Source organism: Zonotrichia albicollis, chromosome 9 (genome assembly GCF_047830755.1).
Source record: "Zonotrichia albicollis isolate bZonAlb1 chromosome 9, bZonAlb1.hap1, whole genome shotgun sequence".
Taxonomy (NCBI): domain Eukaryota; kingdom Metazoa; phylum Chordata; class Aves; order Passeriformes; family Passerellidae; genus Zonotrichia; species Zonotrichia albicollis.
In genome coordinates this window covers 38145353-38171975 of record NC_133827.1, presented here as the reverse complement: position 1 = coordinate 38171975, position 26623 = coordinate 38145353, and the positions used below count along the sequence as shown (strand labels likewise).

At 39.7% G+C, this 26623-nt stretch overlaps 1 protein-coding gene across 2 annotated transcripts; it reads left to right on the top strand.

Moving 5' to 3' along the window:
* Positions 1 to 18: 18 nt before the first annotated feature.
* PRKCI (protein kinase C iota) lies at positions 19 to 26623 on the top strand. Of its 2 annotated transcripts, XM_074547454.1 has the most exons (18): positions 19 to 271; positions 7287 to 7408; positions 11725 to 11814; positions 13153 to 13203; positions 14395 to 14480; positions 15503 to 15643; positions 16463 to 16517; positions 17041 to 17099; positions 17584 to 17760; positions 18486 to 18583; positions 19323 to 19409; positions 19987 to 20122; positions 20599 to 20686; positions 21610 to 21735; positions 21838 to 21917; positions 22869 to 22958; positions 23246 to 23361; positions 24100 to 26623. In XM_074547454.1, the coding sequence occupies exons 1-18, from the start codon at positions 156 to 158 to the stop codon at positions 24185 to 24187; spliced, it is 1806 nt and encodes a 601-aa protein (XP_074403555.1). In that variant the 5' UTR covers positions 19 to 155; the 3' UTR covers positions 24188 to 26623. The 2 variants fall into 2 exon arrangements, with proteins under 2 accessions (XP_074403555.1, XP_074403556.1); XM_074547455.1 differs by lacking the exons at positions 19 to 271; positions 14395 to 14480 and having other exon boundaries at positions 7359 to 7408.

The following is a 26623-nucleotide window of genomic DNA, read 5'->3' as shown; positions in this document are numbered from 1 at the left end:
CCTGCGCGTCCCCTCCCGCCCCCGCGCGTGGTGCCGCCCGGCGCGGGCGGGGCGCGCTGGAGGCGCGGGGGTCGCGCAGCCGCCGCCCCCGCCCGCTCCGAGCCTGCGGCTCCCCCGCTCCGAGCCTGCGGCTGCCCCGGCCCGCCTGGGCGGCGATGCCGACACAGCGGGACGGCGGCGCCGGGAGCACCATGTCGGCTCCGGGCGGCCTCGGGGGCAGCCTCGGCGGGGACAGCGCCCACCAGGTCCGGGTGAAAGCCTACTACAAGGGGTGAGTGCGGGCGCCGAGCCCCGGGGACGGCCGGGCGGAGAGCGGCGTCCGAAGCGGCGCCGCGGTGTTCGGGGCACCCGGGAGTGCTCCTGGCTCAAGCCCTGGCTATGCCCTGACTTGTAGGGGAGGAGGGAAAGAGCGGAGGAAAAACACTCCACGACCAAGCGGCCGTGCTGAAATGGGTGTCAAGCGCGGGACTGGTGTCAGGGTGCGGGGGAAAGTCGTGTTCTCCCTTCTCCTGGGGTGGCCGTCCGGTGAGCGAGGATGTGCTGCTGGAGCAGCCTCTGTCCTGCTCACCCTGCTTCCCTTCGCCCCCAGCTCTTGGCTGCCAGTAATAAGTACATATCCCTTCATAGCACACGCCAGGATGTTTGGGATCCTGCTTTCATCCTGGTCTTTTTATGTTAAGTGATGTTCAGGACTAAAGGAAGAGGATGTTTGTATGAAAACTTGTTTCATGGGTTCTTAGGCTGTTTGCCAGGGACCCAGCGATTTCCAGGGGAGTCTGTGAATGGTAACTCAGATGCATCTACTGTCAATTATGCTTCTGCTGTTAAAACCCCCCAAAATACTCGTTGTCTGCAGAAATGGAAATCTGAAATTTTTGTGCCTAGTTCAGTGGTTCTCCTGCAATAACACACAGAGCTAAAGAAACGTTCTGGCTTGGATTCATAGCCAGCTATTAAATAGTAACAGTTACAGGACTTAATAAGTTTCAGTGCAAGAGTTGCCCGTAGTTCATTGGGCCATTAAGTTTGAGGGGAGGTGATCTAAGCAGAAAACAATGTAGGTTGCATTTTTGGATTAAGTGTGAACAGGACGCTCTTGATAGCTTCCTTCCAGTTATATGTGTTAAGCACAAGAAGAGGTGTAATAATTTTCACTATTTACTCTCTGCTATCTCTAGCTGTGTAACTTTAAGGAGAGGTATAGAAACTATGCTGAGCATTTGGTATTTGCTGCTGTGTTTGGTTTCTGGCTTGTGTCTGCTTTGGGGCCTTTCTTGACAGAAGTCTGTAGAGACCGGCCCAGTCTGTGGCTTTAAAGGACCTGTGAGACACTGTCAAAGTATGTGAAATTCGGAGCTCTTTGTTTCACAGTCCCTTTCATCCACTTTTTCTTAAGGAAGCAAAGATGCCCCTGGCTATCAGCTGGTAGAGGTGTTCATTTGGTCAGACAGTGAACTAAAACGGGAACTCCTCTGGGTGGAAACCATTTATTTTTCTTCTGCTGGGTCAGTTTTAATCTTGATCATTTCCACATGCAATCACATGGATTCTTGCTTTAGCACAGGGAGGAAGCAGCCCAGGGTTGTGGGAGTGAGGAAAAGAATCTGCTGCATTGGGCAGGAATGCTGGCTCATGACACTGGTAATAATTTCACAGGCACTGGAATGTTTCCTTTGAGTCTGTCCATTGACTTTCTATCTGTTAATGCAGTTATCAGTTTAATAATGGCATTGAGTCATAGAGGGTGTTGGTTAACCATTGTGAATACCAACAAACTAACAAGCTGAATGCCTTAGTCATGATTTATTTTGAGATGCAGGCAAATTATTCTCTCCACTTTCTTAAAACAGAAAGTCTCAAGCCCCTTCTCAGACTTGCACTATCTAGTTGATATCAAAGCCAAACATTCTACCTGCATTTACCCTGAAATGACTCTGAGACTGAGAACTGAATGCTCATACCAAAGGCAGCTTTTCCCCTGTTCTTCAAATAAACTGTCTCAGAGCTGGATCGAGGAATTAATGGGAAACAGTGTTAATCAGGAAGCGTTAATCTCTCCTAATTTCTTTTTAATGGAAGCATTTAAGCGGGTTGTAGAAGTTATTGGGAAAGTCTGGCTGTGAAGGTCTTTTCATCTTCCAAAAAGAGTTTCTGGTTAAAAAGAAAAAGAAACAAAAAACCACCAAGCCTACCCAACCCAGCCACTTAGAAGCGCAGATTTGTTCTTGAAGCGTTTGGGAATCTGATAGTCGGGATACTTGCCTGGGGCAAAGAGCCGAGCCTGAATCCCCAAAACCCGGCTGGGTCTGGCCGGGAGCCCAATTGCTTTGCTCAGCCAAGACAAAGACTTCACACAGGACCCTTTGAAGAGTCTTTGTTTCATTGAACCTTGCAGTGCTAATTATTTGTCTTAAATTCATGAAATATGTTAAAATAGGACGGGAAATTTTCCTAAAAAAGAACACAGATCATGAGAATAAGGGAATGGGGAATTCCCAGAGACTTGAGAATTAGGGCATTAAGCTGAGTTTTTCCAGGTATTTCCTTCTCTCAGTTCAACTGTGCTTATCTTCCACATAGGCTTGGTTAAAATTCTTAAAATAGTGTTACATATTTTAGAGAGTTAGTGATCTGTGCAGTGTGTGTAACAGAGATTCCTGAGGGGGGTTTTATGAATTCACTTTGTTACTCCAGAGGCGGATTTTTGTTGATACAGTACCAAAATATAGCAGCTCCGAGTGCATGGCACTAATCAGCATCTGTAATTACAACAATTTCAGCACTCTGATGATATTCAAAGTTTGCCTTTTGTCTTACCTCGTTTGCTGGAGATGCTTTTTGTCAGGTCGGTACAAGAAGTTGTTACATCATTCATACGTATTTGTAGGAGTAGGGAACAGGTCGGAATAATTCACTGCTCGTGCTCAAGGAATCTTGTAGAATTCATGCTGATTTAAAATCAAACAGCTGTAATAACCATTTTTCTGTCACGATTAGATCTGCTAGCATGTGTTGTTTCAGTGCCTGACACAGATTTTATGCTGGTTCTAGCTGTGTAGGCTGTAATGTAGGTTCAATTTTTAATAAAAAGGGGTAGATACCAATGCTTTGTTCGCCTTCAGTTTGATTTGGGTCAAATGAAGAACACACCTGACAGTTCTCTCATGATACATGGTAAGCCTACTTCTTTTTTAAATTTTAATTACTTAATTACTTTTGTTGCAGGAGTGGAAAAAGTGTGAGGAAAAAATACATTTTATGTGTAAAATCAAAATGTACCTCCATGAAGATTTCAAGGGTATTAATTTCCTAAGGATTCATGAATTCTTGCATAATTTCTTTATTTTTCTTGGGCACTTTTTTGATCAGTTCTTCAGTACAGCATCTTATGTTGTCTGTTGATGATAAAGTTCTTTTTAGAAGAGCATTCATTTTAAGAAAACTTTGAATTAAGCCTGTGAATTCATTTTCCCCTCTTGCTGTTTCAATATTTATTTATTTAGCTTTGTGACAGTATATTTTTTCCCAGAAAACCAGACTTGTACAGGGGAAAGCAATACTTTAAATGGCTGTGAATGGCAGTGGCTGCACCTCACGCTACAGAAATGACCCTGACACAGCAGAATTCCCCAGGAGTCCTGTGGGGAGCTCTAATTAAACCTTTTCAAAGCCATAATGCCTGGCCCAGGTGTGTGATGCATGTGTGGATATGTAGTAACATGTGTAATGTGTCTGTGCATTTCCCCATACATAAATAACATGGGATCTATGAGGCTGCAGGTGGAAAAGTCTAAAGCAGTAGTGTCTGTTCTTACAGGGTTGTTCTCTCAGGGGAGTTCGAGATCAGAGTGAAAAATGAGATGCAGATATTGAATTGTGTTTAATTGTTTCCACTGGTTTTGGGGTTTTTGTTGGTTCTGATTTTGGTTTTTTTTTTTTTTTTTTTTGTTAAAGGACATTACAACTCTTGGATGATTTGTGAAAGCAAGTGAGGAAAGCTGTTTGATCTCAGGAAAGGTGGACAATATGTGTTTAAAATACGTTCTTTACTGTGTTTAGATTTATCATTTGCCTTTTCTCAGTCTTCCTAAGATTTATGTTTTACTGATTCTGATATTTGCAGGATATTGACTCAGACAGGTCTTCTAGTGGTATGAATAAATGATCTTTATTAATATTTATGAAAGATGAAGTGATAGCATATTCAGTGAAAGTAATTCAGGACAAGTTCTGTCTTGTATATTTGCATGTTTCCTACTCACAGGTCCCTGTTTAAGACCAATTACAGTAGTGCTAAAACAAATTGTAAAAAGTCTGGTGCCTCCATAGTAAGAGTTAATTGGCACCTCCAGGTGTGGTGGTGCAAAAGGTGTGCTTGAGTCGGACTTTCTTCTGATTTCCTATGTGTGCCAAGAGGGGACAAACAAAAAAACTTATTTCACCTTGGGATAGCTTTGTGACAGACATGCTTATTCCAAACAGTGTATAACCCTATCTTCATCACAAGGAAAGATATTGTCAAGAACATTTTCCCCACATCTCAGTACAAGAAAACATTTTGTATCTTGAATTTAGGTCAGCAGGCTATAGTCCATATTCACTTTCCTTTGTCCCTTCATTTGGCCAACTAACTTTAATTTAAAATGCAAAATTTTTTCTCGGTACAGTTCAGCTTCTTCTTGACTTGAGTGAATGCAGCTTTTTCCTAAGGAAGGCACCAAGGTGTGAGAGCAGAACCATTGTGGGAGTGTCAGGGCCACCAGGAGAGTTCAAATGGCAAAATAAAGCAGCAGGGACCCCTGTAACCTTCCAGTTCCTGTGTTATGTGCATATTGCTTGTGGAACCTTGTTTGTACTTGACATCATCTTTCTCTTTTAATATTGCTGTTGGCTAGAGTTCTCTGAAAGGCTGGTTACTGTGCTATAGCAGAAGAGATATTCCAAATTATTTGGTAACTCTTTGATGCATATCCTGCTAGAGGTATCAGAGTAGTAATTTGGAGAACATGCTTAAATTCTGAAATAATTAAACTCTTCTTTTTTTCTAAAGGAAAACTGGTGTGCTACTTAAAGATACCAACAAGGAGTAAAAGTTTGTTTTGGTTTTTTTTTTTCATTTGGTACTAGCTTTTACTTTAGAGATATGAAGAGATTCCAAGGCTGTTCATTAAATCTTAACATTGTGATTTTTCCTTTTTGCTGCTGTACAAACAAGTCTATTTTAAGTGAGCTTGAATCATCACATTTGAAAATATGCTGAACAGATTTTCCTAATATATATATAATTTAATCTTCAGTTTTTGCTGAAGCATCAGTGATTATTCTCAAAACGTGTGGTCTGTAACTTTCTGCTTTTCTGGCAGTAGTAGTCATTTAACAAACTCTACTGGCTAGTTCAATTCCAGAAAGCCCTGCAATGTAAATATATATGAATATAAATATAAATACTTTGGCTTCTCAGCACTCTTCAGAACTAATTTTTTTATTTAAGAAGATATTCCACAGTGAATACATCTGTGCTAAAATATGAATCAAGGAAGGGATGGTGAACTTAGTGGAGCTGCTAACTAAGCAGTGCCTGATTTCCTTCCCAGAAAAACAGGAAATACAGGTTAAGGCTTTGCCTGCTGATCCAGGCTTGCTGTGTGGTGGCTGCTGTGTCTGTGACAGTGCCACACTGTCAGATCCTGTCAGATCCACCTTTTGGCACTGGGCTCCCAGCTGGTGTTTTGGTAAAAGATGTCAAGGGAGACCTTTGGGTCTGAGAAAAGAGTTTGCTGGGTGGATGGATGTGACTGGGGCTTTCAAATAAAGCCCCGTTTGCTGTAAGTGACTGTGCTGTGTCTAAATACCAGGGTCCAGTTGTTGTTTGTTTTGCATTTTGTCTCACGTGGAAAGAGCAGGAGGGATTCCTCTCCCAAATCACGTAGCAGCTTTTTGACTGCTTTATTCAGATTATTGAAGAGATGTTGTGTTTATCCTGGGCACACATCTGCTGTATTTCCTGGAGCCTGTCCCCTAACTAAACCTAACCCAACTGATGATGCTCAGAAATGCAGAAGCTGCCTCTCTGTTCTTCCACAGTGCTTAGGAATTGCCAGTTGATTTTATTCCTGCTGCTGCTCTCAGAGGAGCCTCAGGCAAGCAGTTTGGGGTTGTGTGCTCTCTGCCCCTCCTGAGCACTGTTCTGGTTCCATAACCACAGCATTTTATGTTAAGTCACCTTCTTGATCTCAATCTGCCCATGCACACGATGATTTAAAGATATTTAACTTGCTGCATACATACACTTCAGTCTGGTAGGAACCTTGATGGCATTTCTCACCAGGTAAAAACTCTGTTGTTTCAATTAATTTTTTTTAGCTCCCCCAAGCAATCCTGGGCACTGGCACCCACCAGAGCAAATCCAGTTGGGGGAGGTTTTTATGGGAAGATTGAACTGGTAGCTCAAACGTGGAGCTTTTATGCTGTGTTTGAGGAGTGTGTTGTAAACAGCCTTGCTCCTTCCTCTAACTGTGTCCCAACTCCTTTGGTTCAGGGTCTGAGCCCTGTCACCTGTACCCCTTTAAGGCCCAGCCAATGCAGTGGGCCAGCATTTTTTGCTAACATACTAAAACCAGGTTAACTCACTTTTATTTATCACAGAAATACCCATTCTGCATAGCAGTAAAGCAGCACATTTCAATTCTAAGTATATGGCTGTCTGTCAACCTTCCCCTTCATTGTGTGAAGCACCACTCTTTTTTTAAAGACACTTTGAATATTTGCACATGCCCCCAAATCTGCTAGGAAATCTGTTTAGTATTTGTCATTAATTTTTCATAACATCTACACAATCAAAATTTAGTTGGAGTTGATGTATGTGTTTTTACATTTTGCTACTAATATCTAAATAACTGTTAAAGAGGAAGTAAAACCAGAAATATATTTTGAACATTATTCTAACTTTTGCAGTATTTAATTCTTGAGTTTCCGCTGGTGTAAGAGATCTAATTTCTCTGTGTGGTTAATGTCTGCTGCAACTCACTTCATAGTTACTTGTGGGCATGAAATCTGAGCTTTTCTGAAGCAGATACCTGGAGGATTAAATGGGAAGTAATAAAAATCACTTGGAGCCTGACTTTGCTATAAGAAGGAAACTTCGATACTTTATTTTACTTTAACATTTTGGATGGAGCTGCATCAGAGATGAGATTAATATTACTGGTGTATGGAAGGTGTTAGAGATGATGATCAGTGTTATGTTTTGTGGAACAGTTTCTGAAGTTCATTTTTCTCTTTGCCAGGGACATCATGATAACCTATTTTGAGCCTTCCATCTCCTTCGAGGGCCTGTGCAGTGAAGTTCGGGACATGTGCTCCTTTGACAACGAGCAGCTTTTCACCATGAAGTGGATTGATGAGGAAGGTAAATCAGTGCTCATCAGTGCATTGCTCAGCTTCCCAGCTTTTCTGTCCCTTTCATCTTTTCCTTTCCCTCTGCCTTCATAGGATAAGCTAATAAAACATAGAATCTGACTCCAAAAATAAGTTATCCAATGCCTTCTTAAGCAGAGCTTAAGGAAGAGGTATTTGTTTCACACTGCTTAGTGTGTAGCTTGCTCTCTGTCTTTATAAACCAAACAAGACCTCAGTGACTACAAAAATGTTAATTCAATGTTAGGATTTCTTATGAAGGCAGCAGAAAGGACTCCTTTATAATGATGAAAATTCCCTTTATATCTTATATTTTTGAAAGAGTTAAACAGACATTAAGTTATACAAATTGCAGTTTTAATCTAAAATATTGGTATCATTTAATGTATAACCAAAACCATTATATCTCAAGTGTTTTTATCACCTGTTACTTTAGCAACCTAAAGTCTATTAACTTATAGCTAATAATAAAACTTCTTCACACTACTAATGATGTGTGGTAGCTTTTCATCAAAGTGCAGTTGACTGAGAACTCATCTTTAGTGCTTACATAATGCATCTTAAAGTTTACCTTGGATGAAAAAATTCCAGAGTCTGTTCTCCCTGTTAACAGATATCATCCATTGAGCTGTCTGTGTACAGTAGTAATTTTTTTGAAGGTTATTTGTAGGTTCTGTTTTCTCAGTGGAATTAGTTCATCCCACACATAGGTTTTGAGCTACAGCTACAAGGAAGAGCCCTGTGAATGATGAGATGGCTGTGGAGTTATTTTAGCTGATGCAGTACATAAAAGGCTGCAGTGTGCAGTGATTTGTTGGCTGTGTTTGGTGTTTGCAGGCAGCATCAGCATAAATGGTGCTTATGGAACTGTTTCCTCCTGTTCCCCATTGGGCTGCTGCCAATTAATTCAGCCTAAAGCTGAACGTGGAGCAAAGCTGATTTTTGGAAGTGCCCTATAGGCAGGTGTGTTGAAGATTATGTGGTCTTGGGAGTCTGAGCAGGTGGGGTTTTTACTTCTCCTCGTCATTCCAAAGTTATTTATGCCAGGCAGATGCAGTACAGTAAAATAACAGTGTTTATGACTGAACTGTGCAGCAGAGCTACTGGGAGTTGAACATTTACTTTATAATATACTGGCTGTGTTGTTTTATCATCAGGAAGATCTGCAGTGTCACTCATAGCAGGAAATATATATATACTTTTAATAAATATTTTGTACTCATTCAATAATTTACTTGAAGCCAAAGTTTGTTCTGTCTCAATTTCGGCTGTTTAATTAGAGATAGCTTTACTTAAAAAAGGAAGGTTGTGGTTTGCCTGAACTATTTTCATGTGTTGGATTTGATTTTCACAAGCAATCCATGTTTGCTTAATCATTGACTTAAAGTTTAATGTCAGTGGAGAATAAGTTAATCTGCCAATGAGGAATGTGTTTAAAGCAAATCCTCCTGTCTTTATTGTGAATAATTCCTGCATGGACAATACATGGCTTCTTGCCAAACTCCCTGCCTCTTCTCTCAGCACCACTCTGCAGTGTTTTCAGTTGGTATTCTTTCTAGAAACCTGTTTTGCTTTACTGGAAGATGCCTGTATCACATCCTCTCCACCAACCTGAGGTTCACTGTTAGCATGAGGATATGTGTGCTGTAGGCTGGTACTTGTTACACTGTTACTCATGGTTTTTATAGTCTGAGAGAAGATAAGGAGTCTGGGCCATCACTCCTTCCTGACCAAGCTGGATTTACCTGGACACTGAGGTTTTAATTTGTCATAAAGTAAATGCCTTTGCAAGATGAGGGCTTCACATGTAGCTGCTCTGATTTCATAGAGACAATGGCACACAAAGATTTAATTTGAGTGGAGTAATTTCCAAAATCTTCAGATACAACTGGAAAATAGAGTAAACTTGATTTAATTTTAGGAAAATTTCTATTTTTTCCATATATGGTCAGTTCAACTTCACTCTGCCCTCTGAAACATCCTGTGGGTTGGACACTGGCCTTGTGTGTCTTCAGTCTGTTTCTCACTATATAACTCAAAAGTAAATATTTTCCTATGTATCCCAGCTGTCTTTAGCTGCAAAAGTTGTACTACTCAAGCCTGTTGAGAGAGATGTCTGTAAACCTTCTGTTCTGGGTTTGCTTGTTCTCGAGACCCTCTTTTGCTTCTGCCAAAAGGAAACAGAATTGTTTGCACAGGTGTCGGAAACAAATGAAGAAAAACTGGTTTGTTGATTCTCATGGTGAGTGTGAGTAAATACAATTGTTCCTTCTCCTCCCACCCTGCTCTGCACAGTGTCAGTCTGTGCTGTGGGTGGGCACTGTGGTGTCCAGGTGTCCAGCTCTAGGGGGAAGTGGTTTGCTGGAAAATGACTGGTGGCTTCAAAGACTCATCTGGAGGATTTGGATGTGCAGGAAACAATAAAGACAGAACTCTGAAAATGGACCATTTACATTTCTTATTTATATTTTTTGCACTAGAACCACAGAATGGTTTGGGTTGGAAGGATGTTACAGATCATCTCATTCCACCCCCTGCCATGAGCAGGGACCCCTTCCACAATCCCAGGCTGCCCAGAGCCCCATCCTGTCTGGCCTTGGACACTTCAGAGATAGGAGAGCCACAGCCTTGGTGGGCACCCTGTGGCATTTGAGGCCTCCCCACCCTCACAGGGAACAATTTTTTCCCAATATCTGATCTAAACCCACTCTCTGTCGGTGTGAAGCCATTCCCCCTGTCCTGTCAGTCCATCCCTTGCAGACAGTCTCTCTCTTCACATTCCTTGCTGGCTCCTTCAGGTCCTGGAAGGCCACAATTAGGTCACCCCAAAGCTGCTCCAGGCTGAGCTGTCCCTGCTGTCCCAGCCTTTCCTCATAGCTGAGTCCTCCATCCCTGTAATCAGCTGGGTGACCTCCTCTGGGCTGGCTCCAGCAGGTCCGTGTCCTTCCTGTTCTGGGGAAGATACATTGGAACAAATGCATTGGGATACATTAGAAACAAAACAAATTCTCTGGAAAAGCTTCTGTGGGGTGAGTGGAAATACCTCCTGCTGCTGGGTGTGTGGTGGCACTGGAAAGCTGTAGCAGTGGCTGTATTAATTTGGATGCCTTGCAGTGTAAAACACAAAGAGAATAGTTAATGGTCTGTTGTTGTGAACTTTCTGACTCTGGTATTGACTGAGGACTCAAAGCAGTAAAACTTCCAGGCTGGATCCAGTTTAGCTGGGATGGAAATGATTCTGCCTTCCTCCACTTTGGTTACCCATAGCCAGTTTGCCACTTAAAGACATGGAAAGTGCTATTTCTGTTAAAAATTAGGAATATGGAAGGGCAGACTTGCTGTATGGGATTTGGGCTAAAAATGAACTGCTCATGCTGGAGGACAAGCAGGCAGAGATAAATCCCTTGTTCTTGCACAGAACATCTTGTATAGATGAAGAGGGGGGGAAAAAGTTGAGCTAAAAACTAGAAGTATTTTCTGTCTTTGGGGCAGTGATGATTGAGACTCAACATTGTTTTTAAAATGTTTCAGTTACAGTATTATTTTGAAAAAGGCTTATTCTTTTAGGGGGCTAATTTTTTAATAATGTTACTAATCTGCATCTGGCACCAAAGAAAACAGAAAAGTTTGAGAAACCTTATCATCAAGGATTTGGTATCTAATTTAGTCTGCACCATCACAAATGGTCAACAAAACTGCAGTTGTTTTATTAAAAAAATAAGAAACAAAGCCAGCCAACTCCCACCTTTCTTTTGCCTTGGAGTCCTTTCTTTAAGGAAATTTATTTCAAATAGTTGTGTGAGTGTGAAAGTAGTAGTTACAAATCAGAAAAACAGGGTGTTGCACTTAGATCATGTTATTTGTCAAAAGTTTCCATTGAGGTTTGAGGAGAGACTTGAGCTGCTTTTGCAGCTCCTGGTGCAAGGCTTGGCAGTGCTGAAGCAGCTGTGAAAATAGAATTGACTCAGTTTTAATTAAAAATCCATGAAATAAAAGGTAATCTTAGGTGCTGGAATACAACCTGCACCTCCTGCACTGAAATAATGTGTAACCATGCTTGCAGCAATGATGTTTTGTTGTTATGATCTGCTTGCCTCTTGGGAATATCCCATGTTTTTATTTTCCCTGAAAGAACTCAATATGACTCTATTTTCAGATCTACTCTTTGAACAATGTTAGGAATAAATACTACCACATTTGAGAATATTGAATTTTTTCCACCATGATTATCCTGGAACCAACTGTGAGTGAACTATTGAATGGTATGGAACTGCCTGGGTTGAGTTTTGTGCTATTTTCTTTCCACAGGAGATCCATGTACTGTTTCCTCCCAGCTGGAGTTAGAAGAGGCCTTTAGGTTGTATGAACTAAACAAGGATTCAGAGCTTCTGATCCATGGTAGGTGAAATTTTCTGAAATTTCCTGCTGCTCATGTTTGTACCTGTGAATGAGTGGAATTCTTACCTTCCATTCTTTGCCTTTCACACCCTTCTCCCCTCAGGTCTGTGGCCATCCTGGCAAGGGATGCTGATGACCCTTCACTGTGCTTTTAGCTCTTCTTTTTTAATTAAGGAAGAAAAAAGTATTTTGCTGTTAGTTCATTCATGAAATCCAGCCTCTGTTTCTTCATTCATTCAGCCTTACTGGCAGCAAATGGTAGCAGTGATAAAGTACAATTTATTTATTTATTAGAGTTATACATTATCCTGAAGTTGATTATGAATGAGTGCTTTAGAGCAGCATCTCTATTAGGGAAGAAAATTAATGAGCTCAATTTGTGATGGCAGATTAATGAAAAGTTTGACTTTTCAAAAATTAAGTACTTCAGTTTTAAACTTAATAATATCATGCCTCTGTTTAATGTGTAGTTGCTCAATTTTTTTTGTTCAGGGTTAGATGCTGTTTTTGGCAGCTTCTCCACAATATTTTTCTAGCTATTTGCAACTTTTTATCAGTAGAAGGTCAATCTTGGTTTATCAGAAATGAGAGCAGAAAAGTCATTATGAAGTGTTGGTGTGTTACTACAGTGTCTTAACAGGCTCCTTTTCTTAAAAAGATACCAAATATCCAGTTTATCATCAGCCCATTTGAAAGGAAAAGACAGTTTTCCAACTTCTCACAGAGAGTTTTAAAAAGGGGAAGAATATAATTTGTAGATAGATTTCACTGCTTCTGTGCAGATCAAAATTTTCATCTGCCCTTTCCCCATTAATTTTTGTGTTTGATAAGCTTCTGATTAAACTGGCACCAGGGCTGTCTGTCCACATTTATACTTCTCTCTGATGGCTGCTGAAGCTGAATAAATTATAGAAGATGGGTAGTGTTACTGAAGCTAAATAAATAGTGGGAGAAAAAAAATGCTTACATATTTAGCATTCTCTGAAACTGTTAGGACACTGTCATATAAAACATTGATAGTATTTGGAAATCTTGACTAACTGTGAAGATTGGCCACATGAAAAACCAAAATCATTACTTTTTCTAGTTACTGTCATTAAGAAATAGCTTCATTTATTCTGCTTTTTGAGTGTATTTCTCATGTATGTCCCTGCTATGCCCAGCAAAAGGGGTTTGTGGTGGTTTGCAGCTCATCTGTTCTTAAAGAAGGTTTTGGTGAAGCGCAGTCAGTTTTATTCTCTAGATGGTTGAATGCATTTCAGGAATGTTGTATTTAACCCAAATATTTATTTTCTATCTGAAATGAAAGCTAATCAAAAGTTGATGTCTTTCTTGCAGTGTTTCCTTGTGTCCCAGAGAGGCCTGGCATGCCTTGTCCAGGAGAAGATAGTAAGTAGACATTTCAGCTAAGAAATACAGAAAATCAGTTCAGATTTCCTGTCTTAGCAGATTTTGATGTTCTTTGGTTTGGCATCCCACACTTATGAGTATTAATAATGCAAATCTGTAAAAATTAAATATTTAAAAGGAATAGGAAATCTTGCTAAACCTAATGTTTTTCACTTCTGAATCATTGTTAATAAGCATTTCACATTTCTGTTAACTATCCATCTCACTGTGCTTTCCTTGCTTCTGCCTCTTCATTCATGACAGTTTTTTATCCTATTCCTGTCTTTTGGGGATTTGCCAGATTGCTGGCTGACAATTGTGATCAGAGGCTTGCAACCAATGATAATGACTTGTCATGTCACTATTTACACTTCTGTGGTTAATTAATTTGAAATTGATGTTTGGGTGCTATCAGGAGGATTCTCCAAAAACCTCTAGTGAATTAACTGTTCTAGACATTAAAGAGCTTATTTCCCCCCAGTCTTAAAGTTTGATAAAAAAGGGTGTGTCTGTTATCTGTTATGCACCCAAGCATCTGTCAGCTTGGTGTCCAAATCTCTGACCAATCCAATCTACATGTGCATGATTAAAAGTTAACTTGAGCAGAATGGGTAATGCTGGTTGTCTGAAAAATGAGGTTGCAGACTAAATCAGAAAGATATTTACAGCTCAGTGTAGTTTTTCATATTTCAGTTTTCAGTTTTGGTTTCTGACATGCCTCAAGTAATGAAAAATAAAGTAATAGTTAAAAAAAAAGAAAAAATTATTAGTGGCAGCTGTGGATTTAAAACACTGGAGGATTTGTCAAGCAATCTTATAAATCAGGACATGCTCCCAGTTCACCTCCCTTCCTCCTTTCCCTTCCCCACAGCTTCTCCCCAAGTTGAGCTGAGGTATGTGTATTCTTTGCACATAAGTGCTTGTATTGTTGGATAATTTACCTTCTTTTGACTCACTGTTCCTTTTAACTTCAGAAAAATCAGAGTTAATTTTGAGTTGATCAGGATGTTTTACTTCAAGCGTTCTCCAAATCTTTAAAAAAAAAGGAAAAAGATACTTGGAGCATTCCTCTGTTTCTGTAAGGAGCAGGAGTGAAACTTTACAAGTTCCTGTGCAAGAAACCTCCAGGAGAAGATGCTGTAGCTCTGTGTTTGTATTTGTCTGGATATAATCCTGTGTTTTTCCTCTTAGAGTCCATTTATCGCCGAGGCGCCCGCCGGTGGCGAAAGCTCTATTGTGCAAATGGTCACACTTTCCAAGCCAAACGATTTAACAGGGTGAGACTCTTGTTGGGTACTTAAAGCCATGGTACAGGGATGTCTGATTTTCATAATGGTGATGCCACTGCCTTGAGAAGTTATCAGGTAGTTTTAGTCTCATTTTTGTTGTTTGTCTATACACTTCTGGTAATCCTGTATCTTTAGGAAACTTAAGCAATATTAAATCATCAGGATTGAAATAAAAAAAATGAAACAAATTTGTTGCAATTCATTTTACATATACTCTGAAAGCATGATGTCAAAGCTCCTGTGTTCCATTAAAATCTTCCCAGAGGGCAAACTGGAATGTATTAGATGGCTAAAAGTAGATATTCAGTTTTTCAGCTTCTGGGAGTAAAATGGTCTGAACTTGCTTATGATGCACAGACTTGTCTTTCATGACTTTTAAAGGAGAAAGCTGAGATGTTTCTCCAGGCAGCCTGTTTTTGGTGCCATGTAATCAACTGAAAATAACAAACCATTAAGAATGTTTTCAGGAAGCAAGGGTCAAATATAATTAGCTGAGGACCAAGAAGGCCCTGCTGTGTTTAAAAACATCAACAGCAAAAACCAAACCCAAAATATTTGAGGAAGTCAGGTCCCTTGACAGCTTCAATAATCTTTCCTTCTTCTCTAAGCTTAGTGTATTGTGTGCTTAAAGCTTGAGATCGTCTCCACTAAACTTCATCTTGAGCATCCTCATGTCTAACTTCAGCTTTTTTGTTGTTGTTTTTTTACCTCATCTGGGTTAAAGGCTGTCAAGGCACCACAGTTAAATCAGTTAAATCACTCTTGCCTCCATAGGCACCGTGTTTTCATGGACCTTTGGAGTTGTTTTGTGAATGTCCTTCAGCGAGTGGTGACCTTCCCATTCGCATTGTCCGGTTGTTTTAAGGTGCTGAAGCTTCTGCTCTCCTGCCTTGCTCTGTAAGGACTCACTAGAGAGAAAACAGGAGATGAGCTTGGCAATGCACGTGGGGCTGGCCAGTTTTATTGTTCAGTTCTGCTCTGTGCTGAGCTTGGTTGGTTTGTGCTTGCAGAGAGCTCACTGTGCCATCTGCACTGACCGGATATGGGGCCTGGGGCGCCAGGGCTACAAGTGCATCAACTGCAAACTCCTCGTGCACAAGAAGTGTCACAAACTTGTCAACATTGAATGTGGCCGACACACACTACAGCCAGTAAGTAAAACTGACCTGCTCAATTGTCTCAAAAAAGCAGCAACCACCCAATCAAACAAATAACCCCCTCCCCTCATTTTATACTCTTGGTTTGCAAACTGCAGCCTGCAAATCATCACAGTAGTTGAAACATAATTTTTATGGTTACCATGGCTTTTGCAAGAAAGTTTGGAGTTCATCGAGCAAAATTGCAACTTCTAGCAAGACAGGAGTCTAATCTGCACATCTGACATTATTTCCCTTGTCACATATAAGGGACATTTATCCCATCCTTCACAGGGACGTTGCATTGCCTGTATATATGTACACAGTGTTTTGCATCTTCAAAATGGATAGGTGGAGTAAATTCTCTAAATATCTGATAAATTATTGGATTATTTCCCATTTACAGCAAAGGAATATGAAGAGCAGAAATTTTGACTTTTCTCCCAAGAAATTCAATCATTTCAGTTCTGAAGTCCCAAGAAAAATTGAGGTTATTACTGCTCCTGGTTTAATGAAGCAGACAGTTTAAAGTCTATATTTCGGGAATTCTTTTGATATCATTCTTCTTTCATATATATGCTGCTGAAGGACTTGAGCAGCATATATGACTTGCAGCAGACTTGACTTTTTCTATGTCATGACCTCCAGAAAAGAAGGAAAATAAAAATGCAGTTTTTTATTTCATTGTGTATGTTTTAGTTACTATGTTGACTAATCAAGTTAAAAAGTAGCTAGATTTTATTCCTCAGGGCTCATTAATTTCATTTATTGGTTCTAAAATAATGTGTCTGACACTTGGACAGTGTATTACAAAAGTCCTGTTTATGTTTGCAGGAGCCAATAATGCCTATGGATCCATCATCAGTGCATTCAGATAATGTAGAAACAGGTAAGATAAATAATGTTTTTCTTGAAATTACTTTATAAGTAATACTTTATACTACTATACTTTATATTACTATATAATTTATAAGTTGCTGAAAAGTAAACTTAGAAGTAAAATTATTTTAAAAACCCTTCTTTACTTTTTAATAGAATAAGAAAAATAAGACTGTTTCTTAATGCTAAGGAGGATAGAAATATAATAATTTCAGTTTTCCTTATCTTACCAGTTTCAGAAACTTGACTAAACAAAGAAAAAATTGTGCTGTCAGTTACATTTAGTAAGCTGAGTACTTCAAATGCCATGATCAGGCAAAAAACCTCAAACCCAAACATGTTTATTCTTGTGGCAATCAGAGTGATGGTCCTAATACCAACCCATCCGTTTTGAATACTCGCAGTGAAGCATTTAAACTGTGTTTCTGTCACTAATGGAAGCTTTTAAACTCTTCTCTGACTGTGGAAATTTTTAGGAAGAAGAAAATCTTGTTGTGTTGCATCAGTCTAATAAATTTTTCTTGCCCCTCCAGTGATACCATACAATCCCTCGAGTCATGAGAGCCTGGACCATGTTGGTGAAGAAAAAGAGGTAAGAAATCTTATCCAAGCCAGCTCTGTTCATAGAATCACAGAGTATCTGAAGTTGGAAGGAACCCGTGAGGATCTTCAGAGATCTTAAAGCCTGTGTGTCTCAGTTTCAATGTTTTAGTAGCTTAATTTGCCACAAACTGAAATTTAGCACAGAGGGCACATTTGGGTTGCTCCTGAGATGTGTGCATGTGTGGCTTGCATGCTGCTTTATTTTGAAATAAAATAAGGTTGAGTTGAGATGTGTTTTGATTGAGAAAGTGTTCTGAATTCTCCCATTTTGGTTTGTTTCTTATCTGCCAAGACTCCTTTGCCTCCTTTGTTTCCCAGCACATTCCTTTCCAGGACAGTACAGTCTTAAGATAACAAGTGTTAATTGAATTACTTGTTTATTTTAATTTTGAAATGTTGTTTGAAATGCTGACTTTTGCAGTTGCTGACGCTGGCAAGGCTGCTTCCTCATTTCAATGCATCTTTATCCACAGGCAATGAGCATTAGGGAAAGTGGCAAAGCTTCCTCCAGTCTGGGCCTGCAGGATTTTGATTTGCTGCGGGTCATTGGAAGGGGCAGCTATGCCAAAGTGCTGCTGGTGCGGCTGAAGAAAACCGAGCGCATTTACGCCATGAAGGTGGTGAAGAAAGAGCTCGTCAACGATGATGAGGTGGGCAAGGTGTTCTCAGTCAGCTGGGCAGCTCCTCCAGACAGCTCCAGTGTCCCCCAGGAGGTGGAGCCAGGTTGGGCTGCAGCACTCACTGAGAATTCTGCATGTGGCTTCTGGTACTGCTCTGTAGGAGGGTCACAAGGCAGGTCACCAGATGGAGTCTGGTTTTCATATGTTCAAGTCTGGGTTTTTGTCCCAAAGAAATCTCACCGTGTTAGTTTAATTGCTTGTTAAATCAGACCCCCATCTTAGCAATTTTTGCACAGTGATTAGTGCAAACATGTCAGAAATTGCACTGTTAAACTGCTAAAAAGTTCTTGTTGCTGAGGATTTCCCTTGGGTTTCTTTAGACTACTCTGAAAACAGTGGAATGACTGTGGCTTGCTGTCCAAGAGCTTCTGCATTTATTTCTCAGTCTACCATTGATTCCTTCTGTATTTTTTGGTACTACTTTACATTTCCCTGCACCAGTTTATCTTTTATAGATCAGTGTGTTTTCACTCCCAAGATGCTTACACAGTGAGGCTAAGAGTAGAGGACACCCAGGAAATAAAAAGTATGTTATCAGCTATTGCTTCACATTTCAGAACTGTAGAATATTTAATTTCTTGCAAGTAAAACAAGGACAGCAAAGCCCTTGAATGTCTTTGTGCTAATTGTCATTAATACTTGACCTAAGAAGTGCAATAATCCTTTTCTGAATGTCACTTTTCTTCAAAAAATAGGATATTGATTGGGTTCAGACAGAGAAACACGTCTTTGAACAGGCCTCAAATCATCCCTTTCTGGTCGGACTGCACTCTTGCTTCCAGACAGAAAGCAGGTAAAGGTCATAAATTAATAATAGAATAGTCTTATTAAAAACATTTCATCCTATCAGGCACCTCAAAGGCCTAAATTTACAACATAAAGTGTTAGGTAGGAAAGTCAATGTTTTGTAAATCTTTGTAATATTTTGTGATCCAAGTGCCACGTGCATCTGAGGTTTCAGATGGGGAAAATGTAAAGTACTGGTAGATGTGATGGGAAGGGTTCTGGGCAGGAAGAGAAATGCAGCTAGTTGGGAAAAAGGGATTGAGAATATGTGATAGAAGCGAATGTAAAATGGAAGGAAAAAAAAGGCTTGAGGAGATGAAACTCAAAAGTACGAAAACCAAGGAATAATTGTCTGAAACTTGCCTGGATTCTTTGAAGACAAATCTGTGAGCAAGACTCAGAAAATGGAATGTGAGTTTTCAAAAGAAAAACCAGGTAATAGAGATGAAAATTATTATTTTTCTATTCTGTACAGTAATAGAAACTGATGTGGCTCCTTACAGTCAATCACATGTGTAGTAATGACAAGCAGTACCTGTAATGGATGAGGAATTACATTCCTTTAGCAATGAAGGAATTATCTAGAGAAACTTTGGGAATTTATTCAAAGGAGGGGAAAATGGTAAAACCAGTTGTGGTGCCAGAGATGGGAGGAGTGGAATGGGCATTGTTCTGTAGCAGAGCTGCAACATCTCCCACCTCTTTCAGCTGCACACAATCATTGGTAACAATCCTGTGTGTTCCAGGTTGTTCTTTGTTATAGAGTATGTCAATGGAGGAGATCTGATGTTCCATATGCAGAGGCAGAGGAAGCTGCCAGAGGAACATGCCAGGTGTGTCTCATTCCAGATTTCTTGCATCAAAACAGTGGTTTTCTGACACAGTGCAGCAGTGCAGAGATTATAAGGGATGAGCCAGCAAATCCTCTCCAGATGTTAAGGATTTAAGAAATGTGAAACTGCATCCTCCTTTTGCTGCTGCAAGGCACCGTGGTTTTGTTTCAAGAAGGAACTGTAATAGGAAGCATTTGATGCTGTTTGCATTGGCATTATTGTGTATGACTTCAGTCTGCTATTTTTTTCTAGAATAACAGTTTTGTGGGTTTTTTTTCATATCTAATGATATCAATGTGTTTCTTGTACAACAACCACTACCAGCTGTCCAGGCAAATGCTGAATTCTTGGTGCATATGCTTAATCTCAGATGGTGAGATAAAAGGGATGATTGCAGGAGACATTACTATTAACTAAAGACAACTTTTGGAGTGCATAGAAACATTTGTATGATTACAAACAATTTGCCACTTCTCTGTGTAAAAATTGAGATTATGTATAGAAAATATCATACTCCCAAGACTGTTATTGTGCTTTTGGGTTTTGATTACTTAATCAGTATTTCTTTCTACACTAGGTTTTATTCTGCTGAAATCAGTCTAGCACTGAACTATTTACATGAGCGAGGGATAATCTACAGGGATTTAAAACTGGATAATGTGCTCCTAGATTCTGAAGGGCATATTAAACTCACAGATTATGGCATGTGCAAGGTAAGATCTAGTTTCTTGCTAACCAGAAAAATCAACAATTAAGGAATTGTTATAAATTAAAAGATGTGGAGCCTTTAAAAGTGAAATGTCAAGGTCTCTCTTTGTGCACAGTGCACACAGGCTGTATATTCATTTCACTGCCACATGTGGAGAAAAGGCAAATGCCAGAGAGCACAGGCTACACTTACATAAAGCTCCTGGATCAACTCGTCTGGGAGGGGTTGGCTGAAACAGTCAGGATAAGGTGATTTCAAAAGAGGTTGAAATTATCAGTCACTTGCTCCTGTTTGGATTCTGTGGCACTGCCCATGTCCCCTGGGAAAAGTTTTGTCACTGGAGCACAGCTTTGCCTTTGCCATGGAATTGCCATAATGCTGGTTATTCAAGACTTTATTAATTCAAAGTGAAGCTCTTAGCAGAGGAAAGTTGGATCTTCAGTTAATTGTAAAGTATTTTCTCCCCATTTTTTCCTAAAGGAGGGTCTGAGGCCTGGTGACACAACCAGCACGTTCTGTGGGACTCCAAACTATATTGCACCTGAAATTCTCCGGGGAGAGGATTACGGTAAATGGAATTCTTGTTGCTACTTTCTGACTTTCACCTTATCTCTTCTTATTGGAGTTGTTTAAGCAGTAGAAAGTAAAAATCTTCATTAGACACATGATCAGTCTTGTTTCCACATCCTGTCTGAAAAAGTAAACAAAGCCTTCAAAACATCACACAAAGCAAATGAGATACTCTGAATTGCACATTTTAAATTCTTTTGAACAGTCTTGAAGAATAGCTTGAGTCTTCCAAATTTATTATTGTTTATAACTGTTTTAGATTCTACATGATCTAATGATCATGATCTAATGATACACTTGCAGTCTGGAATTGTATTTGGTTTTGGAGCTTTACATTTGGCAGCAATGATAGATTAGATACAAATTCATTGCAAAAAGGGCTAGATAGTAGATGTCCCTTTATGTATTTTTTTTAAATTTACCATCTTATTTCAATCAAATACTTCTTTCATGCTGGCTTCAGATACTCCTGCTTATCACAAGCTTTCTATGCCAGCCAGACTGTATCAGCCCCAGCCTGGCTACTGGGATTTCTTTAGCAGTGAATAGTAGGGGAGATATGCTTTGCTCCATCAATGACTGACTTTGACTGAATGACAGTTCCTCCTTGGCCTTATCTCTCACCATGGATAATGCACTGTTGGTTAGCAATGACTAGGCTTAAATATTATCTAAACCTTGGTTAAGGGCTTAACAGCAACCTTTAACCTCTTTGCATTTCCTCTGCAGAGCATCTCCTCCTGTTGTGTACATGATGATCCACGTAATGCCTGCTGTAGTCCTTATCTCCTTTATTCAGCTAATTGGAAAGACTGGCAATACTTAACATTTTTAACTTATTCTTCTCTGTTTTTACCCCCAGAGGTGTTGGTATTTTTGCTGTTCAATATCTCCAGTGGTGTTTTCTCTCTTGAATTCCAGGTTTCAGCGTGGACTGGTGGGCCCTTGGTGTGCTGATGTTTGAGATGATGGCGGGCCGGTCGCCGTTCGACATCGTCGGGAGTTCTGACAACCCTGACCAGAACACAGAGGATTATCTCTTCCAAGGTAACTGCCATCAGTGTTCCTACACTTCAGTGCTGTGTTTCTACTTAGCCTTTAAACTAACTTCAAAGATGCAAAGGCTGATGGAATCTTGTTTTCTTGCAGTAATTTTGGAAAAACAGATCCGAATTCCGCGATCCCTCTCTGTGAAAGCAGCAGGTGTTCTAAAGAGTTTCCTTAACAAGGTAAGAGCTGATGTGCTTTATCTGCCTTATACAGAAACAGGGTAGAAAAGGTGAGAGCCTAAAGCAAAATTTCAGTGGGGTTGGGGGCCCTGTTCTAGATACTTCTCTTAAAATCTGAAGCTCTTGGTTCTCAGACTGGAATTATGAGTAAATTCCGAAGTGAAAGGCACAGAAATGCTCCAAGTGATTTTTTTAACCTGGAGAATTGAGCAAATTTACCAGATTTAGTGTGGTTCTGAGAGAAGCAGCTTAGCAAATCATTTGGACAGCTTCTGATGACTTCCTGGAGGGAGATGCAGAGGGAGGATGTGCTCACTGCTTGCTGAGGGCTCTCTGAGAGCCAGAAGGTGCACGTGTGGTAGTGGGTGATGAGTCCAAGCACTTGCTGGCTTTTAGTGAGTGTTATGTGAGTGGGAGGAAAGAGATACAGGAGAAACCAGTTTTGGATAAATTATTCTAAGGAAGTCACACCATTCACTGCACACTGTTACAGTTCCCTGGTAGTGTGTGCATGCTTGTACCTGGAAATGGAATTGTCTTGTTAAAATAAACTTCTTTCCACAGTATTTACGAGGAGCTGCAGTTACTGCCCCAGTGTGATCTCCTGGCATAATCTGTTCAGGGAAGAGCAAGGAAAGGTGGGGGGAAAGAATGAAATTCAATAGTAATCTAACCAAGCCTGCTCTAAAACCTGTGGAATGTTTAACATGTCTGAATTAAAATGAAGAAAATCAGCATAGTCAGTTATATAAAATTCAGTTAAAGGCTTCCATATATTCCTCCCTATTTCAAAGGGTAAATTTGAGCAGTTTCCAAAATAAATAATGCTAATTTAGTTCTTCAGCATTTCTTGTAACTCTGGTGTTTCATTTCTCATGAGATTTGTAACATTGGCATTTTATTCATGTGTAGGCTGTGGCATTCATGTAGAACTATTTTCTCCTTGCACAGGATCCAAAGGAACGCTTGGGCTGCCATCCTCAGACAGGGTTTGCAGACATCCAGGGCCATCCCTTCTTCCGCAACGTGGACTGGGATCTGGTATGTGCATGCCCTGCCTTGCCTGAGGGTCTCTGCATACAGTGACAAAGTTGTTTTGAGCATAAGAGAGGACCTTAAGCTCAAAAACATTAAGCTCTGAATTTATATTGTACCAAAATTACCATACACAATCATTTTTCCCTTTTACACGCAGTAAATGCAGTAGATTATTAGAATGATTGTAGAAAGTATAAAAAATAAACTTAATAGTAATTTCCAGTCTTGTTTAAAAATAATTCAATATGTTGTAACTCATTCTCAGTGTGACTAAGTGCATTTATTCTTAGATGGAGCAAAAGCAAGTGGTGCCTCCATTTAAACCAAATATATCTGGAGAATTTGGTCTGGATAACTTTGATTCCCAGTTCACCAACGAACCTGTGCAGCTCACTCCAGATGATGAGTAAGTAATGTAGAATTTAAGAAGTTCAGAGAGGTGAAGAAGCTTTTTTTTGAACCTGTTTGGGTGTTTTATATTGATAGTAGTCAGGTGAGATTATCCTGGCTGAAAAGCCTTTATAAAATGCATGATAATGTGCTTGATTTTGGTAGTGGATTTGTGGTTCCTTACTCTTGAGAGGCTCTGATTTGGGATGGGGAGGGAAGGACCTTTCTAGTTTGATTGAGCTGCTCCTGTTCAGATTTTAGGAGTTTTTATGGGGTTTTAGATAACATTCACATAGTATGTAAATATAAACAGTGTAAATTAAATGTTACCAACATTTATGTTAATGAACATAAGCAGTGTATATTAAATGCAATCCAACTTCCTTCCTCATCCCCTTCTAAATGCAGACTGTACAAATTATGTTTAGAAAAGTTGCTGATGCAGGTGCAGTATCTGTCACATCCTAATGTTTTCAGGTCCTTACAAAACTGACTGTTTAGGGCAAGTTTTGAAACTGCAAACCTTGCAGACTGCTTTGTGAGTTCGTGAGGGAAGCCCAGTCACTGCTTTTGAAGGGTTTTGTGTTTTGGTACCATTATTGGGGTTAAAAGAACCCAGTGGTGACTGTAAAGGTAGAGAGGGAAATTTTCTCAGTTGCAGTCCACTGAACAGTTTAAATTTTAATTCAAACTATCAGTTAATGTTATCTCTTAATATTTTGCTCAACTAATGATTGTTTTCTAATCCTAATAGTGATATTGTGAAGAAGATTGACCAGTCTGAATTTGAAGGCTTTGAATACATAAATCCTCTTTTGATGTCAGCTGAGGAATGTGTCTGAATTCTCCATTTCTGAACTGTGCCAATTGTTACTCCATTTATTTCTGCATGGATAAACATCTCTCCATTTGGATGCACTTGCATAAAATGAGTAACTCAACATCCTGCCCTTGCCACCACCTAGTGTGAATTTTCTTTTTGTATTGATTATTGTCCAGGACAGTTGTTACGCTGAACTTTTCAGCTGCCAGATTTAAAATGTTAGAACTTTCTAACAATTTTGCCAAATTTGAATTGTAATACAGGAGTTGGTCTCTGGGGCTCCTGACTGAACAAAGGGTCTGACTGTATAGTTTGCCAGTACAGTGTTCTGAGCAAGGAAAGGTTTTCAGTGCTTAATGAAAACAAATTGCATCAGGTGATGTAATCAATTATCCTTCAAGGATTTCAGATTTTTCAGCAAGATGAGTAAGAAGCTATCACTTCTGTAGTTCCAAATCTCTTCTCTCTGAATATCTGATTTCCCTGTTCTAGACATAGAAATTAGAGCTTCATTTGTGCCCTTCAGACTGAAATGACAGCAAGGAGAGCAGATATTTACACTGAATAGGTCAAGACTGGCTGCTTTGGTGGGGAATATTGATCCTGCCTTGAAGGAGACTATTAACTCCATATCAGAATTGGTAGACTTTGCTCCAGCACTCACACTAGGAATTGTACACTGATACAGAGAGTGCCTTCCTAGCCTGGCCCTTCCAGCAAGGGTTGGACACGGCTTCAAGTGTCAGTTTAATGAAAGAATTCTGTTAACTCTTTGAGAAGTTAAAATCTGTACAGAGTAATTCAGCAGTAATGGGCAGCTAATACTGAACCTCATCCTATTTATTGCTTTTGTACTTGCTGTCTTAACTGCATCAGAAGTGCACACGGTACAGCCTGGAAAAGGGCATTGGTTCCTTTTTTATTTTACTGCCACACTGCTGAAATGAGCTCCACTTTGCCAGTGGAAAAAGCATATCTAGAATAAAATAGGTGCTGTCCACAATAACTCCCTTACTTCTGCCCTTAGAGATGGTGATCTGTACTCACAATGAAACCTGAAATGTTTGGCAGGCTCAAGGAAAGCAATTGAAAGAATGGGTGGAACTAAGATTAAGAGGTGTGTTTCTTACATTTCATGTTAGTAAGCAGTGTAATATACAGCACAGATAATTCTTATTTTTAATGCTAAAGCAATAGTTATGAATGTGTTGGGCTGAAGAAATGCCAAATGCATCACTTTTTTTTATTATTATTTTGGGGAAAAGGGATTAAGAGACACTGAGGGAAGGAATCTGTGTTCTGTAAGAGCTGTAAGAGAAGATAAACATCACTGAAAGCAGATCTGAGAATCTGTAAGCACAAGTTGGCAAACATTACCTGAAGCTTTTAGTAGACTTCTGCTTGGCCAGTGTCTTTCTGTGAAAATCCTTGTATGGCAACACTAATTTCATAGCACAAGTTTTCTGGTGTATGTCTGTTCACTTCCATGTCAGCTGCAAGCAGAGAGATTGCACAAATCCACACTGGTGTCATGGTATGAGATTTAGTTCATGTGTTTCTTTGCAATGTGAATAGGAAACTCTTTAGTATTGGGCTGAGTTTCCAAAACTGAGAAATTATTTGAGGGACTTAAGTTTCAGGGAAGCATTGAACCTCCTCGCTGCAAAAATCAGGTTTCCTTAAATTCAAGTTGCATCTTTTCAAATGTAAAATATCAGAGTGAACCTTCATTTAAAGAGCAGCTAATGGGGTCAAGGGAAATGCTCTACATGCAGTTTGAAAATGGTGATTGTTTAGCCTCTGACTCCTGTACCCATGTGATCAGTTTAGACATCAGGACATAACTGATATTAAACCTGGGAATCATTTAAGGCAAACAAGAAAAGCCTTGTCTCTACAGTGGCATAATTTCCTACAAGGTATTAAGGGAAATGGCTTCATGTAAGGAAGGACATTTCTGCCATTCATCACAGAAGAGTAAAGCAAAAGTTAACTTTTTTTAAAATGTCACAGAAAAAAAACCTTCTTCTATTTACATATCTAACCATTAAGAACGTTGCAAAGTGACAAATATCTTAAATTACAGTAAATCCATTTTTACACTTTAATTTTCTCCAAAGTGCCATGATATTAACTATTTTTCATTGTTAAGCATACAGCAACTAAATATCATAAATATTCAGAAGGGACATTGGGTGTAAACATTCCAGTGCAGTCGGTTTTGTTTTTTGGAGAACGTGTCTGCATCAGAAGCATGATGTATTTATGTGGAGTAACCTCTTTTTTGTACACGAGTTGGATTCCTATGGGTGCTCTGCTAGTTAATATTGTCACTACTATTTTCCTGTTTTATGTGGAATATGGTCTTGAATGTTGTTATGTAATCATTCCCTTTATTTGTGCACACTTTTTACTTTAAATAAAACATTTATATTAGAGAAAAATCTCAGAGAAA